The sequence below is a fragment of the Spermophilus citellus genome (assembly GCF_964194105.1).
Source record: "Spermophilus citellus genome assembly, chromosome: 2".
Lineage (NCBI taxonomy): Eukaryota > Metazoa > Chordata > Mammalia > Rodentia > Sciuridae > Spermophilus > Spermophilus citellus.
In genome coordinates, this window is record NC_138183.1 from 32,485,012 (window position 1) to 32,510,769 (window position 25,758).

The window sequence follows — 25,758 nt, forward strand, 5'->3', positions numbered from 1 at the left end:
GCAGAACACTTGCCTAGCATGCATTTTGCTCTGGGTTTCATCCCCAGCATGGCAAAAAAGAAAAAGAAGTCTATAGGCAGGTAGATGCATATCTCATGTCTTTGAGCAAGGCAAACAAATGTAGCTGGAGCACAGTGAAAAAGAGGAGAGGAAGATTACCAAGAGGTTAAGGGCCTGTGTTAGAATGTGACAGACGTTGAGGCCATCATGACTCTGGCTTTTATATCTAATGAAATGGAGCACCACTGAAAGGTTTTAAGCAAAAGAGTGATCTGATCTCATTTAGACTTTAAACAATCACATAGCTGCTGTGATAATACTAGACCTTAGCCAGGAAAGGGGCAATGGTGGCAGTAGAGAAACTTTTCCTCAGGCTTTTTGTGCTGGTCAGGAGATCATGGGGACATGAAAGCAACATTAGAGTAGGTAAATTGGGGAAGATGTATTTGAAGATAGTCAATAGAATCTCCTGATGGATTAGATGACAGATTCGAAAGAATAAGTCAGGCCCAAATCCCAAAGGTTTTAGCATGGGTAACTGGCAGGATGGAGTTGCTATTTGACAAGAAGAAGCTGTGGGAGGAGCAGATTTCAGGGGGGACATCAGCAGTTCGGTTTTGGACATTGGATATCTGAAAGAAATATTGAATAGGTTGTTACAATTCTGGAGTTCAGGGGACGTGTCTGGCTTGCAATACACCTTTCCTCTTCTGATCCAGTCTCATAGTTTTTAGAAGTAACATATAATGCTGATGACTCCCAAATATTTATGTTTAAGATGATTCAAGGCAGATTGTGGTGGTGTGGCTGTGTTGTCAGCAAAAGGTGGCGTGGACCCCCGGGACTGCCTCTTTACCTGTTGGTTGTAGGCCTCCCAGGTTCAGATGTCATTGCTTTATCCCTACTTAGTGTATGGAGGCTCACTATGAGAGCAAGATTTATTAATTCATATCTGGTAAGCTGTAGAGACAAATTTAAATCAGGGTCTACACTCCATATCTGGAGCTCTTTCTTCCATGCCACCATACGAGGCTTTTGCAAGACTGCCTTTCAAAGGTTCTTTCCTCTTCCCTTCTCATCTCCTTTAACTTTTCTGGGCCCACTTAATTTGAGTAGTAAGAATTATATTCTGAGAAATACTTAACTAGGGAAAATACCAAGTCTTCCAGGCTCTATTTGCTAGATGTATTCTGCTTTCCTTTCATTAATTCTTCTGTGTTCTACCTCAACCTAGGTTAATGTCCCCAGATGTTCTATCCTTGCTGTTTCAAAGTTTAGCTTTCTCAGTTCAGTCCAATTTATACTCTCTGCAGGCAGTTCCAGGTCTAGAGCAGGGGAACAAGCATGCTACCAACCAGCTGCAACCTGGGCGGCAACCTAGGAGACGAAGGCTCGGGAAGTTCCGGTCTGGACTCACAGGCCAGCTTTGGCCCCAGGTCCCAGACTCCACGTGTTCCCATCCCGGGCGAGCTAGGGGCTTCCGGCGTGGCCCCCTCCCCCTGGGGGCGTGGCCTGCTGCTCCGGCCCCCGCCTCCTGGGCTGCGCGCGGCTGCGGGCCGGGGTCACGTGAGCGCGGCGGGGCGGGGGAGGGGCCCTGATTTCCGGGCGGCGGAAGGAGACGCGGCCGCGTGAGGACGAGGCGATTTGAAAACACGCTCCGGGAGTGAGAGGCTGAGGCCGGCGGCGCACGCTGTCGCCCCGTGGGCTAGTGCTCGCACGTTCTCCCCTTCGGCATCTGCGCGCCGGTCTCGGCCGCACCCTCAGGTGAGCGGCCGCCGCCCGTGGATTGGGCCCTCCCGGGGCGCGGGACGTCGCGTGGGACCGTCGCCCCCGGTCGGCGCGCGGCCCAGGCGGTAGGGCAGACGGAGGTGGCGTGCGCCCCTTCTGGGTCTTCAGGGTTCGGAGCGGACTGTGCGGGGGTGGGGCGCCCACCGTGTCGGAGGCGCCTCGAGTGACTGGGCGGGTTCGCGTGGTTTCGGGGCTGGGAGAGTTTTAGGCCAGTGTGGGGCTCGGGGTGCCCCTTTCCGGCCGTGGCTCCGACCGGAGTCCTCGGGAGCAGAAGTAGTTCCCTAAGACCTTTGGGGTCTTCACTCCTGGGATGCAGGACCGAAAAGGGGTGGGGTGTCCAGTCCCCTAATTGACCCTCTCGTCTTTGGGCGAGGGGATTTAAGCAAGCGGTCGGTTCCGAGCTGAACCAGACCAGCAGTGCTGTGGCATCGCCCCTACCTGGGGCGCTTGCTTTTTGGGAAAGCTGGTGTCTTTGGCCCCTCAGTGCGGTTTCGAGAGGAATTTATCAAAGGCCGAGTACCTTGTGCTTGCTCTCCTTAATTTGGGGGTGGGGGCGGGGAAGCAGTTGAAAATGAGGAAGGGTAATGAGGTTGATGACAGACTAACAGGTTGAAATTCCGTTCAGTTGAAATCCTGATACGCCAGGGTTAGTAAAGCCCTGCAGTAGGAATATGTGAAATTCACTTTTAAAACCGATTGGGGCTCACATATAGAGGAGGACCAGCGATATAATATAGGAGGTCTGTCCCTGAAGCTAGAGTTGCTGCCCTCTACTCAAAATCAACTACTGTAAAAGTGACTTTGAACAATTTGATTTGCGGGCTGCGAGAATCTTTTAAATGAAAATAATAACAATAACAGTTGCTACTAGAAGTTTTAAAGTTCCTGGTAAACTTTCCTAGATCAAAAAGCCAATGTGGCAGTTAGCCCTCATAATCTTCCTGATGGAGGGAAAACCGTGAATTGATAAGAAATGATGGATAATATGGCATAAACTTTACAATTGATTGCATGTTGGAGAACCAGGTATTTAAATGATTAAAGAGAGCTCAGAAGACTTGGGGGGCGGAGAACAGGCACAGGTTAATTTGTCTCATTGTACTGTACCATTTACTTTGATCTCTAGTTCCAGCTCACGGTAAATTGTAGGAAAAGCTCACAAAGTATACTCGCTTAACTAATGAAAGCTGATTTTTTTTTTTTTTTTTTTTTTTTTTTTATTAAAAGAGGTCACATGAGTATCAGGGCTTTCTTTTTAGACCCATAATTTCTTAATCCCTCTTCCCCCCAACTGGGATAACTAGAGTGGTGGGTGGAATGAAAACTTTCATTTGGGGTAAATGAACTAAGGCAAGCCATTTTTCCACACAGACTTCAATCCTTATTTTAATTCCAGTATGTATAACCTAAAACTGATTTTCAGTGCTCAGTCCTAATGAATCCCTCGCCAGGACTGACTTGCTCATCTTTCTGAAACACATGGTTAAATGGGTTTGGAACTACCTTCTTTGCATGGTTTTGAACTGATAGAATGTGTATGTGATACTGTGCTTGGCATGTACTTACCGGTCCTAAGACTTCAAGAACACATGTATGTGTTAGCGTCTGTATTTAGTGATGTGCAAGGCACAGTTCTGAGTGTTTTACAAGCATGAACTCATTTACTCCATCTCATAACAACCATTTGAAGTAGGTATTATTATTATTATCATCTTGTAGGTTAAACGGAGCCACAGTGTGTAAGAACAGCTAAAAAAAGTGGCAGAATTTAGATAAGCATCAGTCTAATTTTAGAATTAGCTTATTTATTTATTTTGAGATGGGATTTTGCTATACTTGTCCAGGCTATACTTCTAGGCTTAAACCGAGTTGGCTTTAAAATAAAATTAACTTTTAATGTATTGTCATGTCCTAGCTAATGAAGATATATGGTAGTAAAATGCTGTAGTCAAGTGAATTTAGATATGTAATAGCTGATTGACTTCTGAACTTCTTGAATTAAGGCTAGAACTTTAGCTGCTTAGTCTTGGCCCAGAATTTTTTAATTTTTTTTTTTTTTAGTTGCAGGTGAACCCAATACCTTTATATTATTTATCTTTTGTGTGGTGCTGAGGATTGAACCCAGTGCCTCACATGTGCTAGGCAAGCACTCTACCACTGAGCTACAATCCCAGTACCATTTTATTAATCTTGAAATACTGCAGACTTTATTTTTTTTTTCTCTCTCTCTAATGCTGTGGCTTCATAGATAGGCATAGGATAATTATGGAGACTGGAGAAGTTTTATTTCAGAAATATTTATCTACTCAATTGGATGTACGGTTGAAGGCAGAATTCATTATTTTTGAGGCATGTGGAAAATGTATCAAAAAGAGTTGAGCGGATTCCAGAAAAAGTAGGCTGTTTTTTAGAAGTTAGCTTGTGGGAAGATAAAGCTGGAGAGAGTGGTTAGGGCTCCATTAGGAGGGTCATAATATGTCATGGTAAGGAAGTTTTACTCTTTGTGAGTATAAAGAACTGCAATCTCCTGAGTCTTGGTCAGATCTATCTAGAAAGAGTTGTCTGGTGGCTGTGGCCAGAGACAAAGCAAGAATACCACTGAGGAAGCTGTTGAATAATAGTCAAGGGTAAAAAATATAGGACTTCTTTAAAGTAGTGGCCTGGGAATGGGTAGGAGGCACAGATCAATGATTTTGTAAGTAGAAAGATTTGAACATATGTTCAAACAATGTAGTGGTGGATGAGGAGGAGGTGGTACAAGGGTCATGGTTATGCTTGAGTTATTTATTATGATAGTTGTCTAGCTAGTCTTTGTTCCTTATCCCTCTGTAACATTGTATTTCCATTTATGTTGCTTTTTATCTTTTTTTTTTTTTTGTGGGAGATACAGGGTTTCTGTTTATCTAGTCTGAACTTGTCTGATATTTAAGATGCTAGTTTCTTCACCTAGCCTATACCAGGTTTATCCCCTACTCTTGGTCTTTACCTCCCACCCAAACAAAAAATTTTCAAAGCTAGTGACAAAGTTGTTGCCTTATCATTAATGGCTCTGATAGCATTTCTTGACTAAACTGATTTTTCTTTTTGCAGTTCTTGAAAGTATTTCCCATTTAATATTTTGATCCTCTGGCATAATCACTGTTGGCCTTAATTCTTTTTGTGTTTGAAATGTTAGAGTAATGTAAATGTTGGATTTAATTGTTTTTTATATAGTACTCAAGAATGACCAAAAAAAGGAAACGCCAAGATGATTTCCAAAAAGTAAAACTGAAAGTTGGTAAAAAGAAGCCCAAGTTAGAAAATGCTACTGCTACAAACTTTAAAACAAAGACTATACATCTGCCTGAGCAACTTAAAGAGGATGGAACACTTCCAACAAACAATAGAAAATTAAACATAAAGGTAAGTCATAAATCTCATTTAGATAAAATAAGGTTTTCTTTGAAATCATGTAGAATGTTTTTGTAAAAAGTTGCTTAAACTCTTAGAGGAAATGATTTGCCTAGGGTCAGAGTTTATTGATAGATGATATTTAGGGTTCATCTGTTATCCATATCTGATCTTGGAACTGCATCTTTTTTACCTCTTCCATAAAAGTTTGCTGAACTAAATGATAGTGGTTTTCCTCTAGTATACTTATTTGATAATATATTTCATCTGAAGGTAATTCTTAAGTTTTAACTTTTTGTTTGATGTATCATGTTTGTTTTGTTTGATGTATCATGTTTTCCATCTGTTTTTATAGCTACTTAAGATTCTGTTGCATTCCTATTTTTTAAAAAATAGTTTTTTAGTTGTTGATAGACCTTTATTTATATGCAGTGCTGAGAATCCAATCCAGTACCTCACACATCAAGTGTGCTACCACACTTTTGTTCGGCTACGAGCTGAAAAAATTCCTCAATTTTTCCCTTTGTTAAGTATTTTTGAACCTATGTAGCCCATAGTTTGTTATAGGTTCATAGTACAGATCGAATATTCCTTATCAAGTTCTTGGAACCAGAAGTGTTTTGTATTTCAGATTGTTTTTGTATTTTGTATATTTGCATATGCATTGTGAGATACCTTAGGGATGGAACTCAAGTCTACATTTTATTTTATACACATAGTCTGAAAGTAATTTTATACAATAATTTTAGTATGCACATGTTTTGACTGACAAATCACTGGAGGTCAGGTAAAGAATTTTCCACTTGTGTTGTGGCACTCAAAAGTTTTGGATATTGGAACATAATGGGTTTTAGATTTTTAGATTAGGGAACTCTAGTTTATAAATGCTTAAAGTCAAAGTTTGAGCAGAAGTTTTGTTTAAAAATTTGAATAGCTTTATTGAGATATAGTTTATACATAATGAAAGTCACCCATTTAAAGTAAGCAATTCAGTGATTTTTAATATATGTTACCAAGTTATCCATTGGAGTCACTCCCCATTCCTTTTTCCTGGCCCTAGGCAATCACTAATCTTTCTGAAGATTTTTCTTTTTGTTATTAGTCTTTCACTTAGCATATTTTTGAGGTTCATCCATGTTATAGCTTGGATCAGAAAAGTACTTTATATCCTTGAATAGTGTTCCTTTGTATGATTGTCATATTTTGTTAATCACTTATGGACATTTGATTTATTTTCACTTTTTGGTTCTTAAGAGTAATGCTGTTATGAATATTTGTGTACAGGTCTTTGTGAGGACATGTTTTCTAATTTTGCTTTTTGAAGCTCTCGAGGTTAAATAATAATGTATTTGAAGTTATTTTTTCCATTGTTATATGAAACATTCTGTGAATAAAATTCTCAAGTAGTATCCTCTGAATAAAATACATATACACACTTGTAAAAGACCTTGTACTTGTAAAAGAACATTTAAAATAGGCAGGAAAAGGCCTGTTAAATTAGAAGTACATAAATGCACTCACCATAATGTTTGGTACATAATAGGTTTGTAATAAATGATGGTGTTGATTGCTATCACTTTAAATTATAGTGTCTGAGCCTGTATGCAGTTTAATGTCAAAAAAAAATACTAACTGCAAATCATGTAACTTTTTTAAGCTAAAAATATTTTGAAGGCAAAACTTATGATTTTAATCAAAGTTTAATAGCATTTAAAATACTTATTGATGCAGTTTGTATAAGGAGCATCAGTTAATTAACATAGTTTGCATGTTTAGTTGAAAATGATATAATGTATAGATTTGTGTAAACCTAAAAACTTTATATTTGTTTGTAGGATTTGCTGTCACAGATGCATCACTACAATGCTGGGGTTAAACAAAGTGCTCTTCTTGGACTTAAAGACCTTTTGTCTCAATACCCATTTATAATTGATGCACACCTTTCAAACATATTAAGTGAAGTGACTGCTGTGTTTACAGATAAAGATGCTAATGTACGATTAGCAGCAGTTCAACTTCTTCAATTCCTGGCCCCCAAAATACGAGCTGAACAAATTTCTCCATTTTTTCCTTTGGTAAGTGCCCATCTCTCTAGTGCCATGACTCACATTACTGAAGGAATTCAGGAGGACTCTCTGAAAGTTTTGGACATTCTGCTGGAACAGTACCCAGCTCTAATTACTGGCCGTAGCAGTATATTGCTTAAGAATTTTGTAGAACTTATTTCTCATCAGCAGCTGTCCAAAGGACTGGTAAATAGAGACAGATCCCAGTCTTGGATACTTTCTGTAAATCCTAATCGGAGACTCACTTCTCAGCAGTGGAGGCTGAAAGTCTTAGTGAGACTCAGTAAATTCCTTCAGGCCTTGGCAGATGGATCCAGTAGGTTGAGAGAAAGTGAAGGACTTCAGGAACAAAAAGAAAATCCCCATGCCACTAGCAACTCCATTTTTATCAACTGGAAGGAACATGCCAACGACCAGCAACACATCCAGGTTTATGAACATGGGGGTTCACAGCCAAATGTCAGTTCACAGTTCAGGCTACGGTAAGAAGGATTTCAGTTATGTCCACGCTCAGTTTTCCTATATTGAATTCTAACTGCTGACCATTGATGGCTAATGGTGGAAGACATGCAGTTGTCTTTCATAGTTTTCATGTAGTTACTCATGATTTGATTTGATGACTCCTGATGGGAGGATTTATTTGAAAGTATGTTTGTTTATTCATTTCTAGAAAAGCCTAACGAGAAGTAAAACTTGATGATCTCTGTTGGCTTTGTCATCTTAGAATTTCATTTTTCTTAGTAGTCTTAATGTAATTATCAGTTCATGGTGCTTCATTTTACTGGTAGTTTATATTTAAGATTTAAATTGAGTAAGGATAACGCATCTTTTTTAATCAATTTTTTTTAAAAATTTTATTCTTTCCTTACAAGGTTTTTTGTTGGAGGACTAGGAGCTGTGGATGAAGGACTATCATCTACTGAAAACCTGAAAGGATTTATAGAGATAATAATTCCATTGTTAATTGAATGCTGGGTTGAAGCTGTGCCTCCACAACTAGCTGCTTCTGTTGGAAGTGGTTTTGAGCGAGAACCGCTACAGGTTATGCAGCAAGTTCTTAATATTATTTCTCTTCTGTGGAAACTCTCTAAACAACATGATGAAACACATAAATTGGTAAGAACTAATGGGTTTTTTACTTTATTAGTAAAGCCTTTTATTGTAAATAGGAAACTTAGAAATCAGTTTATTATATGAATTGATTGTGCATTTTCCCAAAAAATACTCAAGAGTTTTAATTGTGAACTTCAAAAAAATGAAAATAGTTTTGTGAGGTTATTATCTATGAATATATGTAGTTTTTTAGTGAGATGTATAAAAATTTGCTGGATTCCATTTGATTTTATTAAATATAATTCATAGTAGTGTAAAATGTTTAAGGTGGATTATTATTTATTTTTATTTTTTAGTTGTAGATGGACACAATATCTTTAGTTTATTTATTTATTCTTATGTGGTGCTGAGGATCAAACCCAGGGTCTTGCACGTGCGAGGTGAGTGCTCTGCCGCTGAGCCATAACCCCAGCCTCTAAGATGGATTAATTATTTAGGGACATTTTAGTCTCCGACGATCTTTGTAGGATTAAAAAAGTGCAAGTAAAATTATTTAGTAATGGCTTCTAGTTGTGTCATGTTGCTTAAGTTAGCAGAAAAGACCAAACAGATCTTATTGTGAATGTAGTATATGGTGTGTATGCTAATCCTTTGCTATGCAAGAAAGGAAGAATAATCTATGAAATTAAGTTGGTGCTAAATCAATATGCCAACACACTTAAAAGGGCAGCTATAAAAGAATTTCTGCAAGAACTTTTGACTAGACAGATGTAAATCCGTATAATTGTCTATGAACACATAAAACAGAGAAGGAGGTCTTCTTTGTTCTGATTTTTAAATTTCAACCTAAAGTAGTAGTATCAGGTAATTTTTGAAAATCATTATGGTGTTCTAATTTTTAAATTTCAACCTGAAGTAGTAATATTTGATAAATTTGAAAAGCATTATGGAATTGTACTAAGGGAGGTTGAGCATGTTCTAGCACTGTTATCACCTATCTGTAGGGATGGTGTTTAAATTGCTTTTTCCAATAGGCATTTTATTGATTTAAATTTTGAGTCTTTCTGTCTTTATTGACACATTGAAAAAATTAATCATGATTAGAGGTATAGTATATGATATTGAGAAAGCAAAACTTGCTTTCTCTATGGCAGTTCATTTTTGATGTAGGCTCATGATATAATAATGTATACAGTTCTTTAGAAAAGTATGTATTATCTGCATTCTTGAATGGATCTACTGTCCCTGACTTAGGATGGTTCAGCCGAAAATTTTTCTACTTTAGAATGATGCAAAAGAGCTTGCCTGTACAACTATATTCTGTTTTTTTACAGTATAGTCTTGAGTAAGTTACAGGAGATATTCAACACTTTATTGTAAAATAGGCTTATGTTAGATAATAATTGCCCTAACGTAGGCTAATGTAAGTAATTGTAACACTGATTAACTCATTAAGTCCCATGTTTTCAATTCTGCAGCTGTATCAACAAAATTGACATAGATGCATTAAAATACCTTGGAAATCATAACCTATAGCTTATATCCTTTATTATGATTCAGACTGAAAATACAAATTGTCTTATAAGTTGGGCACTGGGACAATACTTTTGCATATATAAACCATTCTAAAAACAGGACTTTGGGTAAATATTATATCTCTGATGTTGGACAAGATGAGTTAAGATAACAGGCAAAATTATGATATTTGGTAGGTTAGGTGTATTAAATGCATTTTTGGGGTGGGGGTTTACCAGGGATTGAATGCAGAGACACTCAACCACTGAGCCATACCCCTGGTCCTATTTTGTATTTTATTTAGAGATGGGGTCTCAGTGAGTTGCTTAGCACCTCGTAATTGCTAAGGCTGGCTTTGAACACTCTATCCACCTGTCTCAGCCTCCTGAGCTGCTGGGATTACAGACAGGTGTTTACAGGCATGAGCCATCATTCCCAGCTTAAATGCATTTTTGACTTAGGGTATTTTCCACTAAAAATGGGCTTATTAGGACATAATCCTGTATGTCAGAAGCTGTATTTGCACTTGAAAGGTCAAGAAAAAATGAAAGTAATGATATTTTAACATGGATTTTGAATACTGGTCTTTCCTTCTATTTTAGAGAGCTGAGAAATAAAAATTCCAGAATTCCTTGGTATCTGGTTATATATGATGCACCAATAAACATTTGTTATTGCTTTAGTAGTAGTGATTATATTTAGGTAAAATAGTAAGCCCAAAATGCAGAACATGCAAATTAATTAATTGGTGCTGGTTTTGGGTCATCTGCTACCAGTCAAATGACAAAGGTTCTAAATATTGCTTTAGTTTTATGGATATTTAAAATATTATACTGTAGAACTATTTTTTAATTATAACATGGCTATGTTTATTAGTGTTTTTTAAACATGGTATACTAAGCATAAAAGATAGACTTTTGAAGACCAGAATGCTAATTTGATTTATTTACATAGAATTGGGATGGAGGAGTAATTCAGATAGGATAGTATATATCTTTGCAGTATTAAGGATCAAACCTGGGGCCTCATACCATACTAGGCAAAGCACTTTACCACTGAATTGCATTCCTAGCTCAGGACTAATATTTGAAAGCATCTATTTCTAATTTACTTTGGGAGATTTACTGTGCCAAATTCTAATAACTTGATGAGAACTATTATCTTAGAGATAAAGTATAAAAGTGTATGTTAGCTGTGCTGAGTGACATTGAATGGCTTTTTTTTTGGCATTCCTCCTCTTAACTCCCATCTCTCATTCACCTTTATTTGTAGGCTTAGTTAAGACACTGAATAACCTTTCTAACAGCTTCACTTTTAGGAGGAATCAAATGGCATTCCTTAGCCTTTTAATGCAAGTCACAGATGGCAGACTGAATGGTAATTTGTCTATAGGTTTTTCTGTTGACAAATTGGCATCTGGATTAGGGTACCATCTTAGGTGCTGTTTAATGCATTTAATTTTGATAGTATCTGCATCACAGTTGATTTAATTTGTATTCAAGTAGGTTTTTTTTTTTTTAAATCTTTTTTTAGCAGTTTGAAACTGATTCTTGTTTTGAAAAGAAATCTCAAGGTACGTTGAACTTACAAGCAGTGTTTGGATACTCTGATCCTTACTGAGGTAGCTTATTTCTGATAATACTCTTAATATGTAGCTGGTTTTAAAAATGAAAATATAATTTAACTTTTTAATGTACTTTGATTTTTAGGATCCTATATTAATGTTGACTTCAGGATTATAATTACTCATAAAAATTTGTATCTTGTATTTTAATGTTGGCTTACTTGCTACTTTTTATTTATGTGATCCATTGTTGTACCCTTTTCTTGTGAGAATTAGAATATGTAAACAGATGTAGTCATGCTTTTTGAGTCATTTTACTCAAAGATTTATTTGACCATCTATAAGTGGGGCAACTTAAGTTTGTTAAAATTCAGTTCTTCAATTTTACCAACCCACAATTTAAGTGCTCTATAGCTGCATATGGGTAGTGACTGCTGTATTGGATGGCACAGATATAGAACAGTTTCATCACTGAAGAAATTTGGTCTTTTTGAGTTCTGTGGTGCTGTTCTAGGCAGTGGACACAAAAAGGTAAACCTTACTGGTAATGAGCTTATAGTGATTATCTTATAGTTGATAAAAGGTGAACAAGTATATAATATTAATGCTGGAAATAAAATTTAAAATGAAGTCAGGTATAAAGAAGGCATGTGCTAGACATAGGAGTGGGGACTAGAACAGAATGATGAGTTGTCAGGAAATGCTCTCTGAGGTTAAGACATTAAAAAGTAACTGAATGAAGCAAAAGAACAAGACTTATAAATAAATATGCAGGAAAAAGAACATTCTTGGTATAGGGAAGTGTTCCTAGGTGTACTAGTTCCTAGGTGTAAACAAGTTTGGCATATTTGAAGAATGACTAGAAGGCCAAGTGCAAGTGAGGTACTGGTAGAAGTGGAAGATGAGGGAGAAGAAGAGTGACAGTGGCCAGATCATGTGGGATTCTGGTTCCTGTTAAGGAGTTTGGGTTTTTAGATAACTTTTATTTATTTATTTTTTTATGTGGTGCTGAGGATCGAATCCATTGCCTCACACATGCTAGGCAAGTGCTCTACCACAGAGTCACAACCCCAGCCCTGTTCATTTAACTTTAAATGTCAAATTTATAAAACTAGAACACTAATGAACTCCTTTATGGTCACCATCTCTTCTAGTAGCCATCATCTAATGATTAATAGTAAAAGTCCAAGAGATGTCAAGTGTACACCTGTAAATAGAATCTGGAGCTTGGGAAGAAACATCTAAGGACTGGTAACTGGGTACATCCAAATAATTAGAGGTCAGGAAGAAGAGAAGAACCCAGTATACTAAGCAGGAGCACCTGAGCTATAGCTAGCCGCATTAGTACCTGAAATCCTATATCCTAGGAAACTGCTAAGTGTCTGGCAAAATGGGATGATTGGTTACTCTGTATCAGAAGAAATAAGAATGTTCATCTGGAATTTTTAAGTGTTTTAAGTAGGAGGGAATGACAAATTCACCATTATTGCCAAAGCATTTTACAGACATGCATTGCTTTAAGTTTTGGATACCTTTAATGAGAAACAATGGAATCACCGTGGATTGGAGTTATGGTATAGATAGAATGCTAAGTAGAAGAGTTTGTTTTGTGTATTTTATAAATATTCCATTAGTGGTTCAAATTCATAATATTTTCCAATCTCATTTACTTTTCCTTTTTCTTTCTTAAGTAGCAGATAAATTCAAGGAAATAATTATCAGGTACCAAAAGGATCTGTGGATGAAAATTGGATACCTTAATAGTTCATTCTGATTTTAAAATTTTATTTGCATCTTATATCACTGGCAGAAGGTGTATCATAATGGACCATCTAAGCTGAATATTGACAAATTATCAAATTTTTTCTTAAAGTTTTATTGATCATTGTACATTTATTTCTCATAGTTAGCTAATCTTAATCTTTATTTCAACAGGAGTTCTGGCTTCGAAAGAATTACCTTATTGACTTCAAACACCATTTTATGAGTCATTTTCCGTATGCCTTAAAAGAAATAAGCAAGCACAGAAGGAAAGAGACAAATAAAAGGTATTGTGATTATTTTCCACTGTATAAATTTAAAAAGCTGTTAAAACTGAAATTATTAAAATGTAATTAATCATAGTCTGGCAATTTCTACATCATGAGATATTTAGATTTTGTGAAAATAAAAGTAGCCATAGTATGGCTCTTTTGAACAAATCTTAGTAATTTTTTTTAATTTTTAAAAGTCTGTACAGTTGTGCTATGTGAATGTATTAAATTACATAAATGTACATTAATTAAAAATTGCCAACATGGGTGGTTTATTTTGAGGGGCACCATGTAATTATTGATTCTCTGTCTAGAGAACTTTGGAAAGTCATCTTGGTATGCTCTCATTTTTACTTGAGGAAACCGGTAGTAAAAGTAGGATCAATGTCCTGAAGGAAGGAATTGGAAAAGAAAGGGGGAAAAGGGACAATAAATTAGAAGATGGAGTTTTAAAAAGTCAGCTTGGAAAGCATTTAAAATGTGTACTGCAAGTGAGAGCAGATAAATGTGAGAACACATTATATAATAAAACTTGACAAGCAGGTACAAACGAAACACTAAAATTATAGTTGCTTCAAATGAGTGAACATTCAAAGGGGATCTTAAAAAGCCTGTCAAAACAGTCTTTAGGATCTTTAATATACAAAAGGGAAGAAACTAACTGGAGAAGCTTTGAGGCTGTGTGCTGTTTTTTTTCTTTCTTTCTCTCTCTTTTTTGAGGGGGGTGGAGGGTGGGTCAGTGGATTGAACACAGAGCTTTGTGCATGCTAGGCAAAGTACTCTTCCACTGAATTATATCCCCAGCCCCACAGAGGCTCTCTGAGTAGGGTTCAGGGACTATGCTGGAAGAAATAAGGCTGTTCTATAGATGTATGAGCTTTTCATTCATTCACTATTTATTTTGGTCACTTATCGTAAATAAAGTATTTTGATAATAAAATATTTTAAGTTGTATTCCTTTCTTTCCTAAGTGATTTGATTCTGAATTGTAAGCAAGTGTGTCTGGATCCATTCAGGAGATAAAAACCACACCAATGAGTTTTAACAGAATTTAATATAAAGAATTATTAATTATGTTTTAAAAAACTGAGAAGACGAGAAGGGAATAGTAAGATATTATGGAAATAGCAACTCATATCTCTAGAACTGAGAACAAAGAAAAAAAGGAAAAAGCTTAGAGGAAGGGAGCCAGGACTGACTTCTGAGAAGCGGTTGCTGCTCAGCTGGTGTTCATGTCTTGGCCTCAGAGAAGGCTGTATAGAGCAGGAGCCCACAACTCTGCAAAGGGGGTTCTAGCTTGGTTCTGTTGGTATTTTCCTACAGGCATGGTGAAGCTAGTTCTGTAGAGTTAGGATCAAAGAGACCCTTTATTGAACAAACTGGAATCACTGTGGCTTCTAGGATGAATTGTGAACAAGCCTGTAGAAGAGGTGCAAGAAAAATACCCTGTCTTCCTCCTACAGCTTTCAAGTCTCTTTCTACCATCTCTTTATTGTTAGAAGAAGCCACATGCAAAGGAAAACTGTGGCTCACATAGTCCCAGCCCCAGGATCACAAAGTGGGGTTTGGAGGGTGAGTTGGAAGCTGAGAAGTAGTAGCTCCATAATTGGTAGAAGTGAATTAATATGGGGCTGAGGTTGTGGCTCAGCGGTAGAGCACTCACCTAGCATGTGCAAGACCCTAGGTTTGATCCTCAGCACCACATAAAAATAAATAAATAAAATAAAGGTATTTTGTCCAAATACTTTTTAAAAATGAATTGATATAGATAACATAAGGCTTTATATAAGTATACTTATAACTGTACCATTAATTAACTAAATTTGTTGGGAGACAGATGATAAGTTTTTGTCAGGATAAATAGACAAAAGCTATATGGAGGGTAGTGTTTGAAGTGGATCTGAATATGGATGTGATTTTATCTAGTAGACTGTGTAAGGGACTAGAAACAATGTAAGGAGACCATATTAAAAAAACAAAACAAAAAACTGGAGAATATGGACCTGGCTGGGTCAGATCTGGTTTCTATTCTTCACTGGCCTTGATACTGGAAATAACTTATTTCTGGAGTTCATCTTACTTTTAGCCTTGATTCTTTTGTCATTGAGGACTTTTGGTTGGTCAAAACTGTTTTAGGAAGACTAATTTATGGAGTTGCTCGAATCAGACCCTTTCTTGAGGAAGACGTTAGGTTTTTCCCTCCACACACAATTTTCTTATTAGAACAGAACTTTAATTCACAGTCCATCCAAGGTTTAGAAAGTCTTTGAATTCCTGAAATCATGATGTAAAATTTTATGTGTGTAAAATTTTATGTGTGTTTGTTTTTTTCTGGTAAGGGGTTTCATATATGATTTTCACAAAAAAATGAGTTTAAATAATGCTTAAGATGTTTAGAATTTAGTAGACTCTTAAGTGTAAGTAAATGATTTAAGAGTGTAGGGTATACTGTTAGCATTCAATAAATTTGTTGGACATTTAATATGTGTAAGCCACCTCTTGTAGTAGGTGCTGAACATTTAGTGATAAAGATAAATAGTACCAGTTCTCAGTGGAATTCAATCTAATGAGGGAGAATTTTTTTCTCTGATTATTGAATCAGTGACCCATTGTGATCAAATGAAAGAAGAGTTAGGGCAATATAAGAGTATATAAAAAGGGGTCAGACATGGTGGCACATGCCTGTAATCCCAGTGATCCAGGAAGCTGAGGTAGGAGGATCGAAAGTTATAAGGCCAGCCTGGGCAACTTAGCCAGACCCTGTCTTAGAATTTTAAAATAAAAATAAAAGGACTGGTGGTATGTGGCTTACTGGTGAAGTGCCCCTGGATTCAATTCCCAGTACTTAACAAAAGGTATAGAACAAAGAGCTGGTCCTTGTTTTTTAGGGGGTTGGAGGCTTCTAGGAAAGGCTACTCTGATGAAGAGACATTTGTGCCAAGATACATATTTATGTACTCCCAGTTTCTTTAGCTTGCTGTCTGCATTTTCCCCTCATGTTGAAATGTAGTTACAAAGCTTGTAATTATTTTTATGGTAGAAAGTGTATATAACATAGCATTTAACCATTGTAACTACAAGTGTACTGTTGAGTGTCATTAAGTACTTTCACATTATTGTGCAACCACCTTCTGAACTCGTCCTGAACTGAAAAACAGTAACTGCCCATACTCCTCCTGATAAGTACGGTTCAACTTACTTTCTCTGTATGTTTGCTTATTTTAGTACATCATGAATATAATCTACAGTATTTGTTCTTTTGTGTTTGATGTTTTCAGGGTTCATGTTGTAGCATGCATCAGAATTTCTTTCCTTTTTTAAAAAATATTTAATTCTTTTAGAGCAGTTTTAGGTGCAGAGTTCCTGTATATTTCCTGTCCTCACACATGCACAGCCTCTCCAACTATCAGTGCAGTTAGTGAACTGAACATTGATACATCATTTTCATTCAAAGTGACAATTTATATTCTTTTTCTAGATGTGTAAAGTGGGTTGGTATATATAGTCTTTAAACTTTTTGTATGAATTATTGGAGAAGCAGAATGAACTCTCTGAAATTTGCAGTTGCCCATTGAGCTCTCCCAGATATAGTAATAGATTGTGCTGCATGAGATAAATCAGCAGGATAGTGTTTCTTATAAAGCTCTACCTGGGGGAGGAAATGTTGCAAATTTATCCAGGTTGCATTCTCTTTTAATGATAAAATTCCCGATTTTTAGCTGGACATATAGCGACATAAAATAAAAACTAGCTATCCTAGTTTCCTTTGCAGCTAGCTGGGAGTGGTTGTGTGGGTAATTTCTACAAAATTTTGCTCAGACTTCTCTTTCCAGTGTCAAGTGTCAGACTTCCATTTTGAGTTGTTTGTCAGCCATGCTGCCTGGATTTATGACAGTTTAGGTTCAGTATATACAAGGTAGAATTTATTTCTGGATTTCTGCTCTTTTTTCTTCATAATCTCTTATCAATTTATTCACCAGTGCTAGAATCTTTGATGGTGCCCTTCTCTACCCTCCCCAGCTCACATATGTGTATACATTTGAGCAAGTCTCATATCCAGACAATTTTTATTCTTTATAAATGTTTCCCTACTCCTAGTCCATACCAGTATTGACCCTAGTTTTTGCCCTTGCCTACTGTTGCCTGGATTGCTCCAATAGCCACACAACTGCTTCTTTGTTTATAGTCTTTAACTCTTGTTTTTCCTTTTGTATTTGCAAAGTCATCCATCTGAAAGAAGTTAGCCATGGTACTCCCTTGTCTGCAAAATTAATTTTGGTATTCTTTGTAAACTGGTTCCCTTTTTCCTTTCTAGGCTCATTTGTGGTTTCTAGCCTTGCTTTTGATGCTCAGCTACAACAAATTTATTTCCCTTTTCATGTATGTGTGGTTCTTCACAATTGTCCTTGCTGAAATCTAATCCAGAGTTACTGTTTTCCTTTAAAATTGATTACTTTGAGATATTTATAATTTTAGTCAACTCCACATTTTTATAAACATGAAAAAAAATGGACTGTACTGTTGAATAGTCTGAAATGAGTATGTTTTGAATTTCAGATTTTGTTCAATAAATATTGTATTCAGGTATTTAAAAATTTCTTTCAAGTTTTGAAAGAAACATTTTTGTTTGGCTAAGATAAATAAACTGATTTTAGTATGTGAATTATAAAGTTAATTCATTTCAAATCAGTGCTTACCTGAATCACTCTTCATATTTCATACAGGAGGAAATTATTACCAGGAGAAACTAGTGTTTCTTAGGTCAGGTGATTAGTTAGAAGTAAAGCCAAGATCTGCTGTGATGTCCATTCAAATAAATGTTTTCTTAAAAAATCTTCAGGTCTTATCTTTCAAGTTTTTTAGGATTCCCATGCAGTATTGTGAAACCGTTTGCCTTCTGTATAAACAGCAGCATTAGTAATGAACTGAGCCATATGCAGGGTAATTCAGACTTTCTGAACAACCCTGATTCTGTAGTAAATAGTTTATTTACAGAACTATGACCTCAATCTTGCCTATACACTATGTCGTCTTGACATTTTATTAATTCTAGAAGGAATTTTTTTGTTTCAAGTACGCTAAGTGAAGCAGGCATGGTAGACATAAAACTTTATAGATATATGTGTGTGTGTGTCTTTGTTTGTTTTTAGCATCAAGCATTGCACGATTCTCTCCAATAACGTAGATCATCTCTTACTGAATTTAACACTGTCTGATATCATGGTCTCCCTGGCAAATGCCTCAACTTTGCAGAAAGATTCCAGTTGGATAGAAATGATAAGGAAATTTGTGACAAAGACCCTTGAAGATGGCTCTAGGCTAAACAGTAAGCAGCTGAACAGATTGCTTGGAGTATCCTGGAGGTTAATGCAGATACAACCAAACAGAGGTATGTGATGCTGTTTTGCCTTGATCTGAGAAGAGCTCTTATGGTATTTAGTGACTAGCCATGAAATGGTGACTTCCAAACTTTTCCATGTAGTTAATTATATTCAGACCATATAAAGTAGCTAGCCTAAGAATTTATAAAGCACTATCTGATTGAACTCTGAAGTCATTTTGGCCCCTTAGAAGGTAGGCCCATTATGAAGCTAATTAATGAAGATTTCTATCCTCCTCTGCTCTAGTCTGACTGAAAATTAAAAGTTTTTCCCTTTGATCAATGTAGAATGAACATTCTATATTTCCTTGTCTACCTTTCTTCAGTGTAGTAGTTAAGTTACATTGTCCATTTTTTTGGACTTATTTACTACAACTTTTTTTATTCAGAATCGAATCAAGGCTTTTCTCTTTAGTTCCAATCTAATTCACCTTTTGCTTTTTTTTTTGGTCATCCCAAGGTTTATTGTACCTTAAGAAAATTTATATTGTAACTTTTGGTTAGTTTGACTTTGGTTTTAGTTATGCTATTTTTACAGTAGGACTTTGATAGTTATCAATAGTTTGTAGCTAAGACCTGCTTTTGCCATATGGGCAGAGTAAAAGTGAATTTAGAGGAATTTCGGAGGTTATTAAAGAAATATTTTTGATTGATATCAGTTATTTTCTTTCTGTTTTTAGAGGCTACGGAGACTCTCATTAAGGCAGTTTATACATTATATCAACAAAGGGGCCTTCTCCTTCCAGTTCGGACTTTGTTACTAAAATTTTTCAGTAAAATCTATCAGAAGGAAGAATTGAGATCTTACAGGCTCAGGTAAAGTTTTACTTTATTATATAAATTTCCTTTTTCTATGCCAGATGTGGTGGCACACACCTGTAATCCCAGTGCCTCAGGAGGCTTAAGGCAGGAAGATCGCCAGTTTGTAGCCAGCTTCAGCAAAAGTGAGGCGCTAAGCAACTCAGTAGGCCCTGTCTCTAAATAAAATACAAAGTAGGGCTGGGGATGTGGCTCAGTGATTGAGCACCCCTGAGTTCAATCCCTGGTACTCAAAACAAAACAAAATTTCTCTTTTCTCTTGCTGAATTATTTGTAGTCTGTTTAAATATTTTAAATAAGCTGATAGAGTGATGAAATCTTTGGAGAAAGTGTCTCTCTCTTTTTTAATCCTATGTAGTGCATTTATGAAATGATGGAAATTTTTATAAAAAAGCATACTTCATAGTTCTCGTGAACTTTATACCCGTATCTGAACAGTAAAAGCTTCTTTAGCATGTATTTCTACTTGTAGTTAGTGAACAGATGCAACAACCTATAGCAGCCTGTTTTAGTTAGCCTTTCATTGCTGTGGCCAAAATACCTGACAAAAATAACTTAGAGGAGGTTTTGGAGGTTTATTCCATGATTGGTTAAGTTCATTGCTCTGGGCCCAAGGTGTCTAGTGGAGGAAAGTGGCTTACCTCATCATGGCCAGGAAACGGGTGGGGGCACAGGGAAGCTAACCCTTCCAGGGCATGCCCCATTGATCCACCCTCTCCACCCACATCCTACCTGCCTGTAATTATCTGGCAGTCTATTCAAAGTAGATTACAGCACTCTGTCTAGTCATTTCACCTTCAAACAAACTTTGGGGGACACTTCATATCCAAGCCACAACACGGCCATAATCTTTTTCTTCCCATAGAAAATATGGAGGTTAGGGCTGGGGATGTAGCTCAAGCAGTAGTGCGCTCGCCTGGCATGCGTGCGGCCTGGGTCAGATCCTCAGCACCACATACAAATAAAGATGATGTGTCCGCCGAAAACTAAAAAAATAAATTAAAAAAAAAAAGAAAGAAAATATGGAGATTGAATCATTAGCCATTAGTGACATATTGGGACATGTGGGATAAACTGGAGGACAATAGAAGATGATCAAGTTTCTGGCTTAGTTTAATACTATCAGAATGGAACTAAGGAATCAACTTTTTTTTTTTTTTTGGACACCCAGTATTTGCATCCATCCCAGGGGTGCTCTGCCACTGAGCTACCACCCTTAGCCCTTCTTATTTTTCAGTTTGAGACACGGTCTCCCTAATTTGCCAAGACTGTCCTTCAACTTGTGATCCTTCTGTATAAGCCTCTCAAGTAGCTAGGATTGCAGGTGTGCATGGTTATGTCCAGCAGGAATTAACTCTTTTGATATGGTAAATTTAAGATCATTTGAGCTAGTCAGGAAGATATGTGGTTGGGGTTTGCTACATGTGGTGATGGCTCATGCTTGTAATCCCAACTATTAGAGACACTGAGGCAGGAAGATCACAAGTTCAAGGCCAGCCTGTAGCAAGCCACTGTCTTAAAGTTAAAGGGGGGGGGGGGCTGTGGATTTAGCTCAGTGGTAGAATACTTGTCTAACTTTCGAGACCCTGCGTTCAATCGCCAGTAAGAGAGAGGTGGATTGATTGATTGATTGATTTGGGGTATCTCCATATATGTAGGTAGTTGTTGGACTATAGTCTGGTTTTTGCTGTAAATTTAGGTCTGACAATGAAGTGCATACTTACTTAAATCCCTAAGCTCTCAATGTTTGCTGTTAACCCAAGACGTTAGAGCTTTAAGTAAGTGCCCTATATAATAAATTAACACAAGTTCAAAGCCATTTTGTGTGTGGGCAAATACATCAGCTTGTTAATAGAGTATAATAATTAATACTAAGTAGTTTACAAAAGAGTTAAGTATTTCTGTCCCTAAAGGTAAAACTACAATTTAGATAATATCCCATATTGCATAGTTTAGTGGGCAAAGTCTTGGAAAGTGTTTCTCGTAGGTGAGTGATGGGGACATCTTGTAGGCTTTCAAATGTTTAAATGAACAAATGTGTTATTGGTTCATAATTAGTCACTTGGTAGCATGTTTAAATTATAATCTTTTTTTATTAGTTCAAATTTATTTCCCTTGCCTTTGAAGATCACACTTTGTCATGTTTTCCCTTGGTCTATCTAAGATACCGTAGTAAAGTGTTATCCCGTTGGCTTGCTGGTTTACCGTTGCAACTCTCTCATCTGGGCTCCCGAAACCCTGAGCTCTCAACACAGCTGATTGATATCATTCATACTGCTGCAGCACGAGCAAATAAAGAATTACTAAAAAGTTTACAAACTACTGCTCCCCGAATCTATGGTAAGAGTTTGTTAAGTGGCATACGTACTTATTGGTTTATCCTAGTGTAGGAAGGAAATTTTTAAGGGAATCTCTTTATCTTTGCCGCCTTTTTAGTTATGCTGTCGTCAAATTGCCAAAATTAAAAACTAAACAGTAAATTTATTTTCAGAATTGTTATAGAGGATTAATGTTTGTAGATGATATTTTTTTTGGCAGGGTGTGGAGTGGTACCAGGGATTGAACTCGGGGGGCACTTGACTACTGAGCCATCTCCCCAGCCCTATTTTGTATTTTTATTTAGAGACAGGATCTCACTGGGTTTTTTAGTGCCTTGCTTTTACTGAGGTTGGCTTTGAACTTGAGATCCTCCTGCCTCAGCTTCTTGATCCTTTGGGATTATAGGCATGTGCCACTGGGCCTGGCTGCCAATGTTTTTTGTGTATCTTTGAAACCACTTCCTATTTATAAATTCAAAACTAATAGACTTAAGAAATTCCTTTGAAGCTTTAATGGCACTATAATACCTTCATTACTTATAATGAATATATTGTATGACTTCTTTATATTTTTACTTTAGTATTCATCCCTGGAACTGACTTAAGTGTTTTTAATATTTTAAGCAAAAAATATGACAAATACATGAATATACATATGTATATACATGTGCATATAGTTTGTATTTGTTTATTGAGATTGATTCACATAATTTATTGAGACATAAAGATAAAATCTACCAATTTACAATATATACTTCAGTGGTTTTTAAATATATTCCAAAGATTGTACAGTTGTCACCACTATTTAATTCTAGAACATTTTCATCACCCTAAAAAAATACTCTGTACTCAGTAATTGTCCCTAAGATTCTCTCTCCCCCAGTCCTTGGCAACTACTAATCTACTTTGTATTTTTATGGAATTGTCTATTTTGGACATTTCGTATAAGCAGAATTATATAATACAAGGCCTCTTATGTCTAGCTTCTTTCCCTTAGTATTATATTTCAAGGTTCATCAGTCTTACAACAAGTATCAGTACTTTATTCCTTTTTACAGTTAAATGATATTCCCTTTACTCATATACCACTTGTACATATCAAAAGTGATGGATATTTGGGTGGTTTCCACCTTTTGTGGGTCATATGTTAAGAATTTTAATGTATTTTATGTTATATATTTATATGTTTTAATATTTTTCTATAACTTCTAAAAAAAATTTTGGGGGTGATGAGGGTTAAGCCCAGGGGCTTAATCACTGAACTATACATCCTTTTTGTTTTGAGATTGGATCTTGTTAAGTTGCTGAGCTTGCAGTCTTCCTATCTTAGTCTCCTCCTGAGTCACTGGAATTACAGGCATATGCCACCATACATGGACCACGGATTATATTTTAAAATATTATATGTATAGGTACATAGATATATACTCACACGGAGCAGACAATCAGGTCTTTTACCTTAAATTAGGTTGATATTGTAATTTTCACTGTTCAGCTGAATTGCTTGTTTTTTTTTTGGGGGGGGGGTTAAATCTTTTATTGATTTCATTTTTTAAATACAAGACAGCAGTGGAATGCATTACAATTGAATTGCTTGTTTTTCATTGTTATGCTTTGTGCTCAGTCCTGTTTCCTTTTCACTCCCATCAAAGTTCTTATTTCTAACAGAACACTTAGATATTGTGAAATTATTATAGTGTTCAATAAATAAATAAATTTTGAATACATGATTATAATGTTCACTGTTTTACTTCAGGAAATAGCTTAACAAGCCATAGATACATGGTTTATGATAAAATTTTTGTATGTAATTGATATGATTGAACTTCAACATAATTTGTCAGCCTGTGATTCAATAAAAGCCATCAACATGCTTTAATCTCCAGTTTGTATATATTGTATAGCTGAATTTAATATTTTTACCTACCCCACTAGATCCACAAGAAGGCACTGTGGTCGTTCTCCCTGCAGAGTCTCAGAAACGTTTGGTTCAGCTTGTATATTTTCTACCCAGTCTACCTACTGATTTGCTTTCTCGATTAAGTCGTTGCTGTATTATGGGAAGACTCAGTTCAAGTTTGTCGGCTATGCTTATTGGGATACTACACATGAGGTATCTTGTTCAAATGAGCTATATTTTAAGTGTATAATCTTTTCCCCTTCTTCCTCTTATTGGAAACTGGTACAATACAGAAGGCTTTTAAAGCCACATATTGCTACTACTCATATTTGATATAATTGCAACTCTGTTAACATTTATTAGCTGGGGAAAATTTGCCTACTGTAAAACTGCTTCATGTTTATGTCTCATGATTTATATAGCTAGATTAGAATGAGGGTTGAAATTCAATCAAAAGCATGAAGGTGTGAGTACTCTGCATAAAATCATAGCAGTTAGGAAATTGTCACCTAGACTTTCTGGGAATTCAGAATTTAATTAGCTGCTGAATTAAATAAGCTTGTGGACTCAGATCAGGAATTACTTAAAGTCTCTCTTTTTGTAGTAAAATATACATAGCATAAAATTTACCATTTTAACATTTTGTAGCTATATTGGTATTTTACAGAATTATTAATTCATCTCAAACTAAAATACCCCACTAAACAATTCCTCCCTATTTCTTCCATGTCTCACCCCCCAACTCCTCCTAATGACTATTCTGTCTTTTTAATTTTTATCACTGTGGATACTGCATATTAATGGGACTACTGATTGTTTTTCTTTTTATGACTTGCTTTTTTGCACCTTGACCTTGAGATTGATCTTAAGGGTGCTCTATCACTGAGCTATGTCCTTTCCTCCCCACCACCTTTATTTTGTTTTATTTTTTTAGTTTTGAGACAGGGTCTTGCTAAGTTGTTGGAGGGTCTAAATTGCTGAGGCTGGCTTAGAAATTGTTCTGCCTTAGCCTCTGTTGTGATTACAGATATGTGCTTAAATTTTATTTAATTTTAAGGCTGAGTGATATTGTATTTTGTGTGTGTGTGTGTGTATTACTGAATTTTGTTTATCCTTAAATTTTTTTTTCTTAGTTGTAGATAGACACAGTACCTTTGTTTTATTTATTTATGTGCTGCTAAGGATTGAACCTAGTGCCTCAGACTTGCTAGGCAAGTGCACTACCACTGAGCTATAGCTCCAGCCCCGCCATTCATCTTTTGATAGAAATCTGGTTTTTTTTTTTCCCATCTTTTGGCTAATTAGAGTAATGTTTCTAATGCACATTGGTATACAAATATCTTTTTGAGGCCACTCTTTCAATTTTTGGCCATATATCTAGAGATTAAATTGCTGGATCATATGGTAATACTGTGTTTTTATTTATTATTTTTTGGTGCTGGGGATTAATCCAGTGATTAATGCATGCTAGTCAAGTGCTCTGCCACTATACCCCCATCTCATTTATTTAGATTTTTGAGGAATTGTTATGCCATTTTCTATAGAGACTGGGCATTTTATTCTGAAGTTTTTGTAATAATTTCAAATTGCCAGTGTTGAAAGAATCCTTAAACACTTCATGTTTGTAACAGAGTAATTTGGTATTCATATCCATCAATATTTATTGGTAGTTGTGGCTCCTTTTAATAAACTTTGTCAGTCTTTTCATACAATATAGGACAAATATTTGACTAGTTACTAAAAGTGTGCTACATAACTGACTATACCTTTCCTTCTAGCAGATGAGAGTTATTAGTAATATGTTGTTTATATATGAAAGTTCAAGGTTTATTTCTTCTCTGTATATGTGTTAGACTTGGTCATTTTTAAGTATTTTAAAAATTGATTAATTTCCCATATTTTTCTAAATCTGAGGTGGCTTTGTATTTACTA

At 36.2% G+C, this 25,758-nt stretch overlaps 2 protein-coding genes across 4 annotated transcripts in view; one reads left to right on the forward strand and one right to left on the reverse strand.

The window, feature by feature from the left end:
• Positions 1-588: 588 nt before the first annotated feature.
• INVS (inversin) overlaps positions 589-25,758 on the reverse strand; it is a 186,380-nt gene continuing 161,210 nt past the window's right edge. The window contains exon 18 of one of the 2 annotated variants that reach the window (XM_081280878.1): positions 589-632. The gene's annotated coding sequence lies outside the window, so the exon portion shown is untranslated. Of the gene's footprint in view, positions 633-20,169; positions 20,595-25,758 lie in introns of those variants that run through there. The other variant, XM_081280876.1, reaches the window with a different exon arrangement.
• The window catches only part of TEX10 (testis expressed 10), a 43,825-nt gene continuing 19,458 nt past the window's right edge, over positions 1,392-25,758 (forward strand). Inside the window, exons 1-9 of one of the 2 annotated variants that reach the window (XM_081280882.1) lie at positions 1,392-1,764; positions 5,002-5,190; positions 7,014-7,726; positions 8,117-8,360; positions 13,312-13,424; positions 18,560-18,798; positions 19,470-19,605; positions 21,773-21,948; positions 23,862-24,039. In XM_081280882.1, the coding sequence (XP_081137008.1) occupies positions 5,011-5,190; positions 7,014-7,726; positions 8,117-8,360; positions 13,312-13,424; positions 18,560-18,798; positions 19,470-19,605; positions 21,773-21,948; positions 23,862-24,039 (1,979 nt within the window). In that variant the 5' untranslated portion in view covers positions 1,392-1,764; positions 5,002-5,010. Of the gene's footprint in view, positions 1,765-5,001; positions 5,191-7,013; positions 7,727-8,116; positions 8,361-13,311; positions 13,425-18,559; positions 18,799-19,469; positions 19,606-21,772; positions 21,949-23,861; positions 24,040-25,758 lie in introns of those variants that run through there. The other variant, XM_081280883.1, reaches the window with a different exon arrangement.